We start from the raw sequence: 16,560 nt of genomic DNA, 5'->3' as shown, positions 1-16,560 counted from the left end.
TGGCTGGCAGAGATTGACCTCAAATTGAATGCGTTAAAAACGGAATTCCTCCTAATTGCCCCACATGCCAAAGGCCCCATAATGCACGATTGGATCAAACACCTTACAGCACTAAACGTTCAACCAACCATTGTGAATTCCGCGAAATCATTGGGTACAACACTTGATTGCAACCTCAATATGCAGTAACACAGTAACGCAACGTAGGGAGCAAACTTTCAGATTAATACACTGAGGAAGCTGAAACCCTTCCTACCTGCCAATGACTTCAAGATGGCGGTTCAAGCTCTAGTTCTACCTCAGCTGGACTATGGAAGTGTCTTGCTATGCGGTTGCCCCAAAGCTACTACAGCTCCCCCAAGAGCCTCTACTACTGCGGCAGGGAGACTCATCACTGGCTCGAAAAGAAGGGCCCACATCTCCCCTGACCTTAAATCTCTAAACTGGCTGCCATTTGAAGCCAGAATGCACCTGAAAATATCGTGCATGACGCATAAGGCTATACATCACAATTCACCCATCTATCTCATACAGAAACTCACAATATCCGGTGGGATAAGATCCACAAGAAGTGCAAAAAACCTCCCACTGAAGCCACAAAGATTCAAAAAGAAATAAAACATACAAACGATCCTTCTCAGGAATGGCGCCCAGGATATGGAATGCCCTTCCCCCCGGAAACAAGATTTAACCCCTCCACTGCATCCTTCAAATTGGAAGTAAAAAGCATTCTTATGGCAAAATTCACCTAAACACAGACCTATGATTCCGTGAGAACATCCGTACATGATATCAAACTAGTCAACCTAATCAATCTATTTGCCGCTACCATGACTCATCAGTTCACTCTTGTTCTGCACCTTATTGCTCTGCTTTTTGTTTGCTCAATTATGTTATTTATATTGAACTTACTTATCTTTATTTTATTACCTTCATTCATCAGGTCTCTCCTGTGCTGCTTCCTTCTGCTTTGCTCTAGGTTTGCTCTATGGTGTTATGTATACTTTATTGACCTATCTTTTATGTATGTTATGATTATCCTCATTTACTGTAAAGCGCTCCGATACCCGCAAAGGTCTGGTCCGCGCTCTATAAAACTCAAAATAAAATAAATAAAAAGGATGGAACTGCAAGATGGTTACAAAATTGGCCAACATATAGTTGTAGATTATGTGGTTTTCATAATGAAACATTATTACATGTTGTATGCATTTGCCCAAGATTAAGTCAGGAGCTGGACGCATTGTTAAAATCCATCTGTAATGAAAATGGGGTGAGACCGTGTTATCAAATAATTATATCTTGTCTTTCCGGGAACTCTACTCGCCTATCAATCCAATTTGTAAAGTTTATCCTCATAGCAGAAAAAAGTAAAACTAGGAGTGCTCCCCAGACAAGAAATGGTAAGCAGTTATGATCAGCAATCTGTTGTTCACACTGTTATTTTTTTAAATCCCTATGGAGTCGTGAAACCCAAGCATGGTAATATTGTTTATCGAAATCCCCAACAAATCAGTGTTGAAGGCAGCAGCATAGTACACCTTTTTTTTGGTGTTCAACTGTTTATTGCATGTTGCATACAGTACACTGCTTTTTGCGCCTACAACCCGGAGGCCGGCAGCATGATAGAACTGACACCGAGCAGATGTGCAATGAGATGACACAGCCTTGTTACCGATAGCCCGGAGGCGTTAGGCAGTAATGTATATACCGCAGTGTGCACCGTGTGCAATACAGATGTGATGTATCAGTACAGAAGAACCTTTTCTTTTTCAGGAACGACATGAATAAACATACTTGTGAAATAGGTACATTTTTCCAAAAAGAAAAACCAAATAAAGAGAAGCAGACAAATGCAATATGAAATGATGATTCAAAAGGTGTCACTTCAGTCACAGCATAGTACACCTTTTATGTGAAAACAAACGATCTCGCTGATCGTTTGTTTGCATGTTAAAGTTGTAAAGTCAGGTTGGCTGCAGAAGAGGGCTCCACTACCTGTTTTGCGCATGTGTCAGGCGAGAGCTGGTACAGCCCGGCCTCACACATTCACAAAACTTGTCTGACATGCTGCACTAGCTTCACGCAGTGCTACATGTCAGATAATGGAGCTTCTGGGCTTGTCAATCACACGCCCTCTTGCCCTATCAGATGGTGGAATAATCGAGAAAATGGTCTGCCTCGGTCCTTTAACCCTATTCCAGCTTCTGGTTGGTTGAAAGCTGGTAGGTCTGCCTCTGGCCGCTACAGAGATTGGAGAGTAGGAAATCGTGAGCCAGCTTCAGGTACGTTTGTCTGAATTAAAGTCTAAGTGCGTTTATGTGCAGTAGATTGCATGTGTATGAGTGCTATTGACTGGTGCCTATAACTGTGTGTGTATGTATGTATGCATGTCTGCTTGTGTGCGGTGTGAAAGTCTGGCCCGGTTGCTGCCAAGGCCCGAGGGAGAGTGCACAATAGTTCTTTTGGGCACCAATATAATGCACCAGCTGCCATTGGAAAATGCATCGCTTTTTTTCCTTCTTCAAATAAGCAATGTCAGTAATGTGCCACTTATCCAAGAACTATCGTTTGAGTCGTGTAAGTGCTGCCATTCTATTAAATAGTTTTTTTAAAGAATTACTTGATCAAATAGCTTGTACACTTTTATTTTGTATCTCGCAGACTTCAGGTCTAGTATTTTGTGGTGTATTAGTTGGAAATAATAAGCAGGGGTAAACAAGCATTTACAATGCAATGGTCTCGGCATTGTTAAAGTTAGCGCTATTGGCATTGCTCATGACATTTTTATATGTTTTTGTTTTAAAACATAAATAAATGCCATTGTCATTTACAATGCCAATAGCTTAATTGCTCGCAAATGCGAGACCTATTGCATTTGCACCCACACAGCCACCCACACGCACAGAGCCACCCGCACAGAGCCACCCGCACACAGAGCCACCCACACACGCACACAGAGCCACCCACACACGCACACAGAGCCACCCACACACGCTCACAGAGCCACCCACCCACACACGCACACAGAGCCACCCACCCACACACGCACACAGAGCCACCCACCCACACACGCACACAGAGCCACCCACCCACACAGCAAGCACAACCAACGAGGGTGGGGGGTCAGAACAGCAAGCACAACCAACGAGGGTGGGGGGTGGGCACAAAAACCGGATCGGGGGCAGGGGAGCACAGAGGCCTATCTATGTATGGATCTATGTATAGAACTGCAGGTCGGACCTTCTGTTACAGCAGCGCAAGCTTCCCTGACAAATCCATGCCCAGTGCCCATCATGTCCAGCGGAGGAGCTGTGAGTTTAGACTCCCTGACCATTTGGTACTTGGCAACTCTGCTAAAATTGACAACTAGCTGTCTGAATGTCAATTCATTTTGTTCTCTTCGCACCCAGGTTCAGTTTCGATCTGGCGACCCTTCGGTGAAAGGTTCTGTGACCCTGAACAGATCTGCTGAGGACTGTTTTCGGACCAGGCTCTAAAACGTATTCAATGCCGGGGCTGGCTGAGTTACTGTTCAGCTGGTCAACGCATTTTTTTAACCGGAATGAAACCGCCGAAAGGCCGGTGGGATTTCCAGTTCATCTGCTATAAATCCGTGGAAGGGACCGTCAACATTAAATATGACCAGGAACGACAAAGAACGCTAAGCCGGACTGACACAAGCCTAGCTGTGGTGGTTGCCGTTCTGAGGAGTGGCTGCGGGAAATGGACGGCGGGTACACAGCTGAATCATTCTTTTCAAAATGTCGAGAGGAATCCCTTGATCGGGCCTTGCCAGTTTCGTTTAAGTGAATCCCCCTCCCCCTCCGGCGCCACCCCCACCCCTGCATATTCTAGTCACACTCTCCCGTCTGCCTTCGCCCTCACTACGACCCCAGCGCCTACTCTCACAATAGATCTCTAGTAGGCACATACCCTCGCCAGTCAACCTCGCTCACTTTAGTGAAACCACACTTATGATCACCGCAGGGCCTCACACTTGTGAATGCCGCTCACCTCCCATCCCCCAATCTGCACCAGGCATGCATCTCTGACGGGCCTCCCAGATCACTCTACCTCGCAGAGGCGCTATAATTCACTATTTCCCTACGAGGCGTCAAGGCGCTTCACCTGACGCGCCTCCCCGCACTGCAACAAAATCTACTTTGAGTTTTAGTAACAATCCATGTTTTAAAGCGCAGAGTTTTACACTTATGGTTTTTATTAGGACTGAATAACGTTTAGTGATATGAGATGCAGAGCTCCGGGTAGCCCCAGCCAATTCGAGGCTAACCCCAGTGCCTGATTGTAAAACACGACGAGAGATGGTGCACCGCCCTCTGCAAACATTCAAGGAGGAATGACAGCATTTTCACCTTTCATGCCATGCAATATTTGCATGAATGTCTGTCCCACCCGACATTAAGAATAAAGTGACGTTTGTCCGAGCTGCACTTTACTGTACCTCAGGTGTGCACACCCATCGCCTGGCAGCATTAGCGGGTCGGGTAGCTCAGCGGGTCCCATATGCACGATCACGGAGAACGAAGACTCATCTTTACATTTTTGGGAGATAAAAACAAACACTGGCAAGGCCAATGGGTTTGGTGCCGACCGATAACCGGGGCCGCTCTAGAACCACTGCTGAGCCCCCTAGTCGTTACGCGCTGCTCCTCGAGGCGGCAGCTCCCTTCACTGGCTGCGGAGTGGCTCTCCCTTAACTCTGGGAGCCTCGCGGCTGGACTTTTATCTCTCCTCTCACTCCCTGGGGCTCTCCCACGCTCTTGGGAGCCCTTGTGGGGAGGGAGTTTGCGGTGGCAGTATCTCTCCGAACACGGCAGCTTCCAGAGAAGGCAGGGTGGGCTGCTGGCCTCTTCCTGTGGTCCCGCAGTCCCGCCCTCGGCTTGCCTGACTTCCGGTTCGGGCGCCGTGCAGCGGGCACAATCTCGGGCAAACTAGATAACAAAAAATGCTGCTTACCTGCTCACAAATCAGTAAATCCATCCCGGCAACAAAAAATTGCGCAGCACATCCTGGCAAAAGTCACGATACAAATACATGAAAAAAAAAAAAAAAGTAAACGCCCAGAATGGCAGGACGAAAAAAGGGGCGGGACTTAAAAAAAGACACAGAAACGCCCACGAATCGCATCAAGCCGGGGAAAAGAGTAATTGACATCTCTTCCAATGGCTAGCCTCCATTTGCGAAGCTAGCCAATGGAAGCGAGAGGCGGGTTAAAGCCCCACTGTTGAAGTGATAAAATCTTCGGCTCCGCCCACTGCTTCGCAGTGCGACGGTAGCCTCGACCTAAAAACTTTTACCTTTCACAGGAATGTGTTTTATAATATGAAAGGTGTGTTTTTGTTCGTTATAGCAGTTGACTCGCATGATTCCACTCCAGGGTGGTATGTTAATAATTTGAACACGTTTACATAATTTTAAACACTCGAGCCATACTTTTTCTGGATTAGTAAACTAGGACCACAGACTAACTGGAATCAAATGCAAGACTCTCCTTTCCCATTGGCACCGGCTGTAAAAAGGTGTGAGTTATTAGATTGGGAAAAAGGCGGCACACACTTACATAGTGGGATTTCTTAGTTTGTTTATCTTGCGGCGCCATGTCCATTCAACATAACGTTTAATCATTTTAAGAAGGTTGATCAGAGGTGAACGGTATTCCAGCTGGACAAACATGCTGCTGCTTGGATAGACTTTTGTGCTGCCCGATCAGTGTTCATTTCAGTTTTTTTGAAGCTGTAATTGTAGTCTCCAGCCTCACAGATAGTTGTAATTTGCTGAGTGTTTCGTCTGGATTGGTTGCAAGTAGCTGTGACTGCCCCCCCTTGTCCCAACTGAAGTACTTATGTATATAAGTAGGATACAAGCTCCATTTGCCCCAGAATGGAAAGTTAATGTCACAAATATGGTCCAGGTGAAGGTTACAGGGGAGATTGGATCACCTGGCAGTTATGCGGTCACTGATCCATTCTTCTGTCTGAATCGTGTCATGTTATCTTAAAGCAGTCCCTGCCCATTAAAGAGCTGAGATAAAGCATCCCAAGGAGTCTGATTCACTCAGGCACAATAGATTTAAAGGATATGGAACTGCTATCACATGAGAAAGACCTCTCGGGTGTCCTCGCTCATGCGTGAATGACGGAACTTAATATTTTGCCATTCAGTTTGGGGCTTGTAGTCCTGTTGATCTGATTATAAATTCAGAACTGCAGGTCCCGCCATGCACAGCCTCATCATGTAGGGGAAGGGTTACTCACTCATGGACCTGTGAAACTTGAGAACTTTCCTGTGAAACATAATTGCAGCATCATGGCTGCCATGACAATAATGTCACAACCGTTTGCTGTGGATTTTTAGCATTATCACAGTGAATGCCAGGTCTTATTTCGCATTTGACATTGTATGTATGTGCCAGTAAGTTCAAACATGCAAAGTGTGTAGCAATCAATAATACAGCCTGTGCAGTGTCACCGGGGTCTAGAGGCCTAAAGTGCCCCCCTGCACCACAGCCGTATTTACTGCATTAACTGGGAATGGGGCCTATTTTCCTTGCTTGCTTTATGGCCATGTTACACCAGCTACTCACTATGCCCGAAGGAAAGAAGTGATGGAATGTGTTCACATTTTGCTCTGTTTGGGGGATCTTGAGCTATCCATGTTAGGGATTACCAGTTCATTTTTTCCCCTGGGTCTTGCATACTTGCATGTGCAATTCATATTGCCTTTGGCTGTAGAGCCCGGACCAAGTAATGGTGTTACACATTCCACAGGGACGTGGAAACTGCATTCCATACATGTGTGGATATACATATCCATATTTGCCTTTACTAACATCTCTTGCACAGAGCTGTGAACAAAGAAACATTGGAATGATGGAGCTCCGGGTTTATACCAGCCATATAAGCCCGGAGCACTCCATTGTTTTCAATGGAGCTCCCAACATTCCAATGTTCTAATAGTATATAGAGAAGCTATGTCTTAATAATGAAATGTGAAAATATGACATGAAACAGTAGAAAGGAATGTTATTTTAGTGATGGGTTTTTGTGATATCAATGGTCCAGTACGACGTGTTATCCCTAAATCACCTTAATACTGGTAATATGTTTGTTCTGAATTTGATGATTGAAGACATTAAGACAGCTTCTCTATGTACTTTTACTCTATTCATTTAACAAATCTAGTGAATTTTATACATTTCCTAATTGTAATGATTTTTATTAATTGATAATAAAGATTTACTTACCGTGCAGCATAGGTGCTGGTGAGTCTAGCCCTCTCAGGAGAGTGGTATTGTTTTACAGTATATAGGTCATTGTGTGCTTTGATTTGATTGACTTTACCCTGCAATTTCTATATGCTAGCTCAGTAGGTTGTTGGTATGCTTGGAGTCTCTTGGACCATGATTAGGAGACTGACTCTGCATCTGAGCCAGAGGAGCAAGTCCTAGATTCTTGCAGTGAATTTTCTGTACGAAAGGAATCATATGATGATGAAGCCACTCAAGCAGAGGAAGTGCCTCTCTTAGTTGAGGACACGGATGTGCCGAAAGTGCAGTAAAACACATCTGGATTGCAGCATGGGGAAGAACTGAACTGTGAGTGCCCCCAAACATGGTGCAGCTGATGTTGCCTGCTTTAAGTGGTGTTGCAGGGTGTAGAGTGAATATTGAAAACTTTGCCAATAAAATTATCTTCAGTTTATGTACAACGTATTTTTGGATGAGACTGTTGACCAGACGAATTTGAAATCTGAACAGTATTTGAGGGAAAACAGTGTCAAACTTAAGCCTCACTCTAGAGCGAGCAGGTGGACTCCCATAAATCTGGATGAGTTTAATAAGTTCTTGAGTTTAACTTTTTTGATGGACCCGATAAGGAATCCCTTGCCATCTTCATATTTGTCTACTAGGTCCTTGATGGCAACGGTTATATATCCTGTAACCACGAGTCTTAATCGGCATTTGCTTCTTTTTCGGATGCAACCTTTGGTTGATAATGCTTTAGCGTTGCTACAAGATCATCCTGACTGACAGACTTTTTAAGATTTGGCCTGTCCTTGATCACTTTGTCGAACAATTTTCAGAGATCTATGTGCCAGGGAAAGAAATAGCTATGGATAACTTCTGCTCAAGGGACAAATTGTTTTTAGGCAGTACATTCCTTACAAGAGGGGACGTTATGTAATTAAGATGTACATGTTGTCTGACAATAGTACTGGCGATGTCTGTAACTTCAGGGTGCACACCAGTAGGGATTCCAGTATTGGGAGAGGCCTAGAAGCCTTCTACATACTCTAGATGTCATATTTGTACCCGTAGGACAAGCCATAGTTACAGACAACTCCCCTGTAAGCTGGAGAGACATCACTTTCAAGGTAACTACAACACTTCAAAGACACCAAACGCTCATAAAAACATTTTAAGAGGCAATTCAAAATCCTAGATATCCACCAACTCAACACCCATCTTGCAAAAACCCCAATAAACAAGTTGCTGAAAGGCATACATACCTTCAACAACTGGATTAATACTGCAATGGACAAACGGATATCAACAAAAAAACACATCCAGGGCTCACCACATAAAGAACACTAACATACTAAGAGGCCAGTAGAGAAAATCAGATTAAGCACACAAAAAAAGCACACCATGTCACTATAACTGTACCTACAGACGAGCTATCAGCCCACAAAAACACACCACTACTCCACATGCATTACTGACACCGACTGCCCTTCTAAAGCACTCTTTAAACAAGAATTCTATGTCAGGACCAGAGGCGAGGATTATGCACATCATTCTTTGTTTATTTCTCCAGTAGCTCCATAAAGACAACCAAAACCATCTGACAACAAAAGGCAGATCTTTTATATTTGGGAAAACTTTAGTTAGTATGTCTTGATGGGCCAGCTGGGAAAAACCTGCTGGGATGATAATGGGATTAAACCAGCTCCTGGGGCATCCTCCAGTTAAAAGAAATATGATGGAATAGGAGAAATTCCTTTTAGCGCATTTAAATGGGATAGTTTAGTAGAGGATTAGATTTAGCCTTTCTACATGATCGGACAAAGATTATTCTGCCCAAGCGAAGCTTTCTGGTCGTCATTAGGAACTCAAATATGAGTAATCACACCAACCGTTATCCACCTGGTCTATTCAATAGCTTATCCACGCCTGAAGGTTTCTAAGAGCTGCATAGGATCCTAAGAAGTCATGTACTAGAAAACTAGGCAGCCGACGGCCTGATCCTAGAAGCATCCTTCGGAGGAACTGTTCAACAACACTTCGGGAGAATACAGGTCAAATTTCAATAAATAATAGGGTAAAGTTGAGTCCAAAGAAGATGGTTCCAAACAGGCACAGCTTTAGTAGTAGTTACTATTCACAGAACATCCGCTCCGGTCTTTAATTCAGATTTCCCTAATCTGCGATGGGAATTACAGTAAAGTATTTCATTGAACAGAAATTCCAAGGTAGTACCAAAAATATAATCCTCCGATCTTCTCTATTGGATTCTGCCACCCAGCTGCAGCGCCTCCACCCACAAGCTTCCGCAGTATCAGTGTGTCTAGGAACCTTCAGATGCAAAATGCAGTTAGAACGCAGTTGTAAAAATAAACCTGCAACTCCACAGTAGCTCTTCAGTGCAATTCGCCAGTTTCCCAGCGCAAGCGGCAAAGTTGCAACCAAACTGCAGCTGAGGGTCAGGAGGCAGGAAGGCTAGGAAACAATGCAGCTGCACTTCTGAAGGATTTCGATCTTTAAAAAAAAACGAAAAAAAAAATAAAAAAAAAAAAAAAACACAAGCTGGCAGCCGAAGGGCCAAAGGATAATGTGCAGCATATTGAATATAGCGGATCATCCGGCGTGTGAGTGTGCAGGACTGCAGCCAGAAAAACAACCACGAGGTATGTGGACTCTAAGCCAGTGGGCAGGCACAAACAGCGAGCTGCTGTCGTCAGCAAGAGGAGAAGAGGAGCACTAACTAAAATGGAAAATGCAGAGAGGGGCATGAAAGAGCAGTCCGTTTAAGAAGTAGTGACATTAAATGCCCCCCACCCCCCGGAATGTTCTGACACTGGAGCTACAAAAAACAAACTATATGTATTTCAGAGGGTGGGCGGAGACAAGACAAGCACTACTGAACAAAATTTAGGGGACGAGGGACTACCTACCATGTCAGTCTGATGTGGTTCCTCTGCTTATCCTCATGTAGACCAGCCAGCAGCGGGCTACTGAGCTGATGCATTACCGGCAATAGAGCCTAATATTGCTGCGGCTGTGTGGGAAGACCATTTCCGTACCCTCTATGGAGGGGGAAACTTCGATTGTGGTATGGAACAGTTTTAATGACCTAACTACCGAGTCTGAGTTCTCGGAGGGAGTACTCCTGACTGGTTTTGTCATGTTAATAACATTTAATAAATATATTAAAAAACTAAGGATGCTTCCTACCTCCCACGTAATATAACTAATTTGCTACCTGTCAGATTGGTGGCCATCTCTTCGGCACTCTGGCACAAACGTAAACCTTGCTTTATGGGACCATCGGAATCCATGTACTGTCGACGTTTGAGGTAGCAGGTGACAGCCATCTGAATCTGCTCTGCTCGTACTCGCTTCATGATCTAGATAGACACGGAAACTTAAGTGATCATACACTTCAATCTGGACCTACAAGAGAGAGATAACTGATGTTCAGAAGCAGAATCTGCAGTGCAGTTAACCAAGCAAAGTGACAACTATACTAGATGCATGAAACCGCCCTTTTAACAAAATTTACAGAAACAGTCCTGCCCACCAAGTTCTGCACATCTGAACATAAATGGTAAACAAAAAACACTGGTAAAATCGACAAACTCTAGATCCTTCAGGTAATTTGCGTGTTTCACACAGAGATTTAATGGAAAACACAGGTAGGATTTGGCACGGAAACATTTGTGCATGTTATTTCCCAATAACATTAAATCCCGGTCATCTCCCCTCCCCTCGAATGAATGTGACTTCCAATAATAGTAACTGAGAGCAAGGAAAGAAAGACTACGCCTCACTGGTTAACTCGTAATGAGGGTGTATATCCTTAGGAAGGCACAGTGGCCATTCAAAACGAATGTGATCTTCGATTATGTCTAAGGTCGACACAAAAACGATAGTGAAACTAAACAGCAAAACAAATTTCCCTCCCTCTGAACTTCCATCTCAGACACGGTTAGCGATTCTTAATGGTGTCGCAAATTGCACCTGCCTCATGAATATTAAGGAGGCAGGCAATTTGCGACCCCATTAGGAATGGCTAGCACTCCCAGGGATCGTGGCCTCCTGGGGTCAGCAGACCAGGTCTCACTGCTTTTTCAATAAAGCAGTTTTTTTTAATGCAGTCAGTTTTCCTTAAAGGTAATCGGGATGCATTTAAAAAAGAAAACAAACGTTTATTTAATTTAAGAGTAGGCAGAGGTCAGTGGGACCACTGCCTGCTCTTTAAAATTTTTCACACACACACTCATAAAGGGGAAGGGGTCCCCTGGGGACCCCCCTGCTGTTTGCGAGAGGCTTACCACCTACTTGAAGTAGTTGGTAAATTGCAAGTGTTTTGCGGCTTTTCTATTGTGACTCACTATTCGGAAGGGACGTCGCTTCCTAATGAGTCACAAACACTATTTTGCGAGTCACCAACTCGCAAAATAGCGCTTGTACATGCCTTGACCCTTTTGTGCAGTCACAAACTGCTGATTTCCCATTTGCGACAGCTAAAAACAGTTATCATTTCCTCTTTATTTCGACAATATTGTCATAAAAGAATTCACATGATTAGGCAGTTAAAAATAATCTAATACAATACTAGTACATAAAACACGAAGCAGCGAGAAAGTGCAGGTGCACGTAGTGCTTACAAATACAGACTAATAGATAGACATGTACATGTGTTTCTCCATTACAAACTAGAGTTTAAATACAAAACACCAAAGGATCATACAGCTGTTACTGGTAAACTCTAATTCAAGCATTATTAACAAGCGACCTTTTATTCCACATGGCTGCCAGAAATTTTGTTATGGCAAACACGGTCACAGTTGAGAGATCTGTTTTAAATATTCCATAGGCTTGCATACAGTGCTTAAACCCAAGATTTTTACATAGAGGGACAATCCAGCACCTCCTGGATTTTTGGTAAGCGGGACAAAAGAATAAAACATGCAATTCATCTTCCTGTTCCGATGTGCACCCAGGGCAATTTTTTAGTGTTGGCATGGACCATTTGCTTGTAAAAGCTCTAATAGGTAGAGTTCCATGTCTCCATTGGAGGTACAACTTTCTCAGAGCGATTGGACTGATACCATCTAAAACTGTCTCAAATTGATAAAAATCTTTGATAGTTAAAAAGGTGCCGGTTAAAGTGCCGATTTGTGCATTCAATGTGGAAGCCGTTAGTTTGCTTTCATAATACAATTTAGCCAATTGCTGACGGGGTATCTTAGTGCAGGCAGTCTGTGGGTCTGACCAAATTTGCGGGAGACCCAATCTCACAAATCACTCTCTCACATACTTCAACCAGGGGATTTTGCCCGCGTTTGGGAGCGTTAAGATCCCTCAAGCTCCTGCCTATAGTTCTTGAGCTCGGGGGTAATCCAGAGCCTCCGCCAGAATGTCAGAGGTTTGAGGCCTAATTCCTCATCTATGGGTCTGAGGCCCAAGTCAAGCCTGAGCGGCAATAAAGGTGTACTGGAGGGCAAAGCCACCAGCTGGCGTAGAAATTTATTTTCCACGGCGGCAATCTCTGGTCTACAATGGTAGCCCCACAGTTCGCCACCATAGGTTACTGCCCCCCGTGCCTGCAGTTTATATATTTCAAGCAGTGGGCCAGTCGGTATGACAGTGGACTTGTTAGAAAGTCCCAGGATAACCCCTGATAATTGGGCCAGCTTAAGTTGAGATTTTATTAGATGGGGGAGCCAGGTCATGGTTTCATTTAAAGTAAGACCCAAATACTCAAAAGTCTGTACCCTTTCTAGCCGATCTTTGCCAATCTGTGGATTTAGAGGAAGGGGTCCCAGTAAGGTAGGACAAGAATTAAGAATAGTGAAAATATATATCACACAGAAAATGAATCCATCCGCATTGTTTTATTCACAATGGGAATGCATAATGAATATACAAAAGTCAGTACATCAAATACGTAGTTTAGGCAGTGCCCCAAGAAAGGGAAGTGAGGGTGGGGGTTTGTGATCGTGTGAGGACGAAGTGCAGGAGAAGAAAAATTATTTAAAGGTGACAGTACAATCAACCAATAAAAATCTTCAAGTTGACAAAGTTACACATTATGTACAAAACACATGACTTATTAGTCAGTTTTCAAAATAGAGCATACTTCACATTGTTCACTCCTGAATGTTTCATAAATTGAAGTTGACATTCAAAAGCACGTGGTTGTCGACGTTTCGACCCTTAAAAAGTACGCAGGATTTAGTGATGTCCTTGCAGTAGGGTCTTCATCAGGACAGGAAAACGGGGCAAACAACCTAGTCAATATGTAAATAATTGAATTAAACTTGGGAAACATATCCATGGATTAAGTCACAACAGAAAATAGCACACGAACCCCTTGACGGGATGGGTATAGGGTCGAAAGGCAAGAGCATCAAACATAATTACCAAAAACTGAGTATTATCTGCGATTGGCGCTATAATTATACAATTATAGGTAAATATTAAAGAGATAAATTACCAATACATGGATAATTCAGTGGTAAGAGAGCAGTTGGATAAAAACCAGCCCTACGGTGGTGTACATGGCCAGGAAAAGCAGTTCAAAAGCTCCAATATCGCTGAGGAGCGTCGGTCATGGTAGAGACAACCACATGACCCAAGGCGCTAGTGCCTTGTCTTGTGATAATTTAACATAGGTCTAGGTGGTGAACGGGGGAGTCGAGTAAGTTACTAGGAAAATAAACTTACCAATCCTTTATGTGCACAAAGCATTCTTCACTCAGAGTTCAGTGGCAGTCAGGGGTCAAATGGACCGGCGATTGTGTTAAATCTGCCGAGATGGATTAAAAAAAGGGGGGGGGGGGGGGGGAGTTACCCATGGTCACATAAACCAAATTACACAAAGATTGCTTGTGATCAAGTTGGACTAAACTGCACAAGGCAGGAGGGAAAACTCACCGGTTAATAGCGTTGAACAACGCGTTCAGCGTACGGTGATCCCAGCATTGGAGCATTCAATAGTGAAGTGGTCGCAGGGACTCTGACGAACCGACGATAGTATTGAATCTATCGGGATTAATAAAAGTGGCTGTTATCAGGGGTCACACCACTGGAATTGCACACAGTGGACTCGTGGCAAGATAATACCGAGCTGCATAAGGCAGGGGGGAGACTCACCGATAAATAATGTCGAAAACGCGGTAACCATGCGGTAACCCCAGCGTCGAGGCGTTCAAAGGAGAACTAATCTCCAAATATCTAGAGGGCGAGATAAAGTGAAAACATGGGTTGTCGTACCTCAAAGATAATGATAGAGGTGGCGAGCTGGTCTCTAACTGTGAGGGTGCGGAGGGAGAGCACTTACCCGTTGCGGAGTGAATCTCGCTCTCAGTGACGGTCGGGTTCGCAATGGCGAGCACCGCTTCCGTATTGGTTAAGTTGCCATGGGAATGGAACCACGTGGTGCAGAGCACCCGTGTAGAGAGGATAGAAGGACTTCGTCTGTTGCCAGGTTACCATAAACATCGGCATTCAGACTTGTGCTGGGACGCGATCGGATGACAATAGGGAATATATAATAATGAAATGTAGGTTGTTAATCTAATTATATGAGCTGTGGGGTCCGAGTAGTCATATATAAAATATACTCCAATGTTTTAACGTATTGCTATTGATTGGCCACATCTGTACACAGTTCAAAGAGATGGGATTATCTACCCCCCCCGCGGGGTGGTGAACACTTACATGACCTTAAATTGAAAATTCACAGTGCCAATCCATTGCTTCAACACAAAAGGGTGGCGTACCGCTCGCAAGAGGGTAAAGGCCACACATAAAAGATCATGATTGTCATACACAACAGAACATCTGTGTACAGATGTGGCCAATCAATAGCAATACGTTAAAACATTGGAGTATATTTTATATATGACTACTCGGACCCCACAGCTCATATAATTAGATTAACAACCTACATTTCATTATTATATATTCCCTATTGTCATCCGATCGCGTCCCAGCACAAGTCTGAATGCCGATGTTTATGGTAACCTGGCAACAGACGAAGTCCTTCTATTCTCTCTACACGGATGCTCTGCACCACGTGGTTCCATTCCCATGGCAACTTAACCAATACGGAAGCGGTGCTCGCCATTGCGAACCCGACCGTCACTGAGAGCGAGATTCACTCCGCAACGGGTAAGTGCTCTCCCTCCGCACCCTCACAGTTAGAGACCAGCTCGCCACCTCTATCATTATCTTTGAGGTACGACAACCCATGTTTTCACTATCTCGCCCTCTAGATATTTGGAGATTACTTCTCCTTTGAACGCCTCGACGCTGGGATTACCGCATGGTTACCGCGTTTGACATTCATCGGCGAGTCTCCCCCCTGCCTTATGCAGCTCGGAATTATCTTGCCACGAGTCCACTGTGTGCAATTCCAGTGGTGTGACCCCTGATAACGGCCACTTTTATTAATCCCGATAGATTCAATACTATCGTCGGTTCGTCAGAGTCCCTGCGACCACTTCACTATTGAATGCTCCAATGCTGGGATCACTGTTCGCTGAACGCGTTGTTCAACGCTATTAACCGGTGAGTTTTCCCTCCTGCCTTGTGCAGTTTAGTCCAACTTGATCACAAGCAATCTTTGTGTAATTTGGCTTATGTGACCATGGGTAACGCCCCCCCCCCCCCTTTTTTAATCCATCTCGGCAGATTTAACACAATCGCCGGTCCATTTGACCCCTGACTGCCACTGAACTCTGAGTGATGAATGCCTTGTGCACATAAAGGATTGGTAAGTTTATTTTCCTAGTAACTTACTCGACTCCCCCGTTCACCACCTAGATCTATGTTAAATTATCACAAGACAAGGCACTAGCGCCTTGGGTCATGTGGTTGTCTCTACCATGACAGACGCTCCTCAGCGATATTGGAGCTTTTGAACTGCTTTTCCTGGCCATGTACACCACCGTAGGGCTGGTTTTTATCCAACGGCTCTTACCACTGAATTATCCATGTATTGGTAATTTATCTCTTTAATATTTACCTATAATTGTATAATTATAGCACCAATCGCAGATAATACTCAGTTTTTGGTAATTCTGTTTGATGCTCTTGCCTTTCGACCCTATACCCATCCCGTCAAGGGGTTCGTGTGCTATTTTCGGTTTTGATTAATCCAGGGATATGTTTCCCAAGTTTAATTCAATTATTTACATATTGACTAGGTTGTTTGCCCCGTTTTCCTGTCCTGATGAAGACCCTACTGCAAGGACATCACTAAATCCTGCGTACTTTTTAAGGGTCGAAACGTCGACAACCACGTG

At 44.2% G+C, this 16,560-nt stretch overlaps 1 protein-coding gene across 3 annotated transcripts in view; it reads right to left on the bottom strand.

Annotated features, from left to right (window-relative positions):
• The window catches only part of TAF5L (TATA-box binding protein associated factor 5 like), a 184,640-nt gene that overhangs the window by 139,464 nt on the left and 28,616 nt on the right, over positions 1 to 16,560 (bottom strand). For 2 of the 3 annotated variants that reach the window (XM_086927067.1, XM_086927068.1), the window contains exon 2: positions 10,506 to 10,650. In XM_086927067.1, coding sequence (XP_086783193.1) covers positions 10,506 to 10,650 — 145 coding nt within the window. Of the gene's footprint in view, positions 1 to 10,505; positions 10,697 to 16,560 lie in introns of all 3 variants that reach the window. The other variant, XM_086927069.1, reaches the window with a different exon arrangement.

The sequence above is a fragment of the Lissotriton vulgaris genome, chromosome 6, assembly GCF_964263255.1.
Source record: "Lissotriton vulgaris chromosome 6, aLisVul1.2, whole genome shotgun sequence".
NCBI lineage: Eukaryota > Metazoa > Chordata > Amphibia > Caudata > Salamandridae > Lissotriton > Lissotriton vulgaris.
Note: the sequence above shows the minus strand (reverse complement) of the source record. Positions and strands in the feature narration are given on the sequence as shown.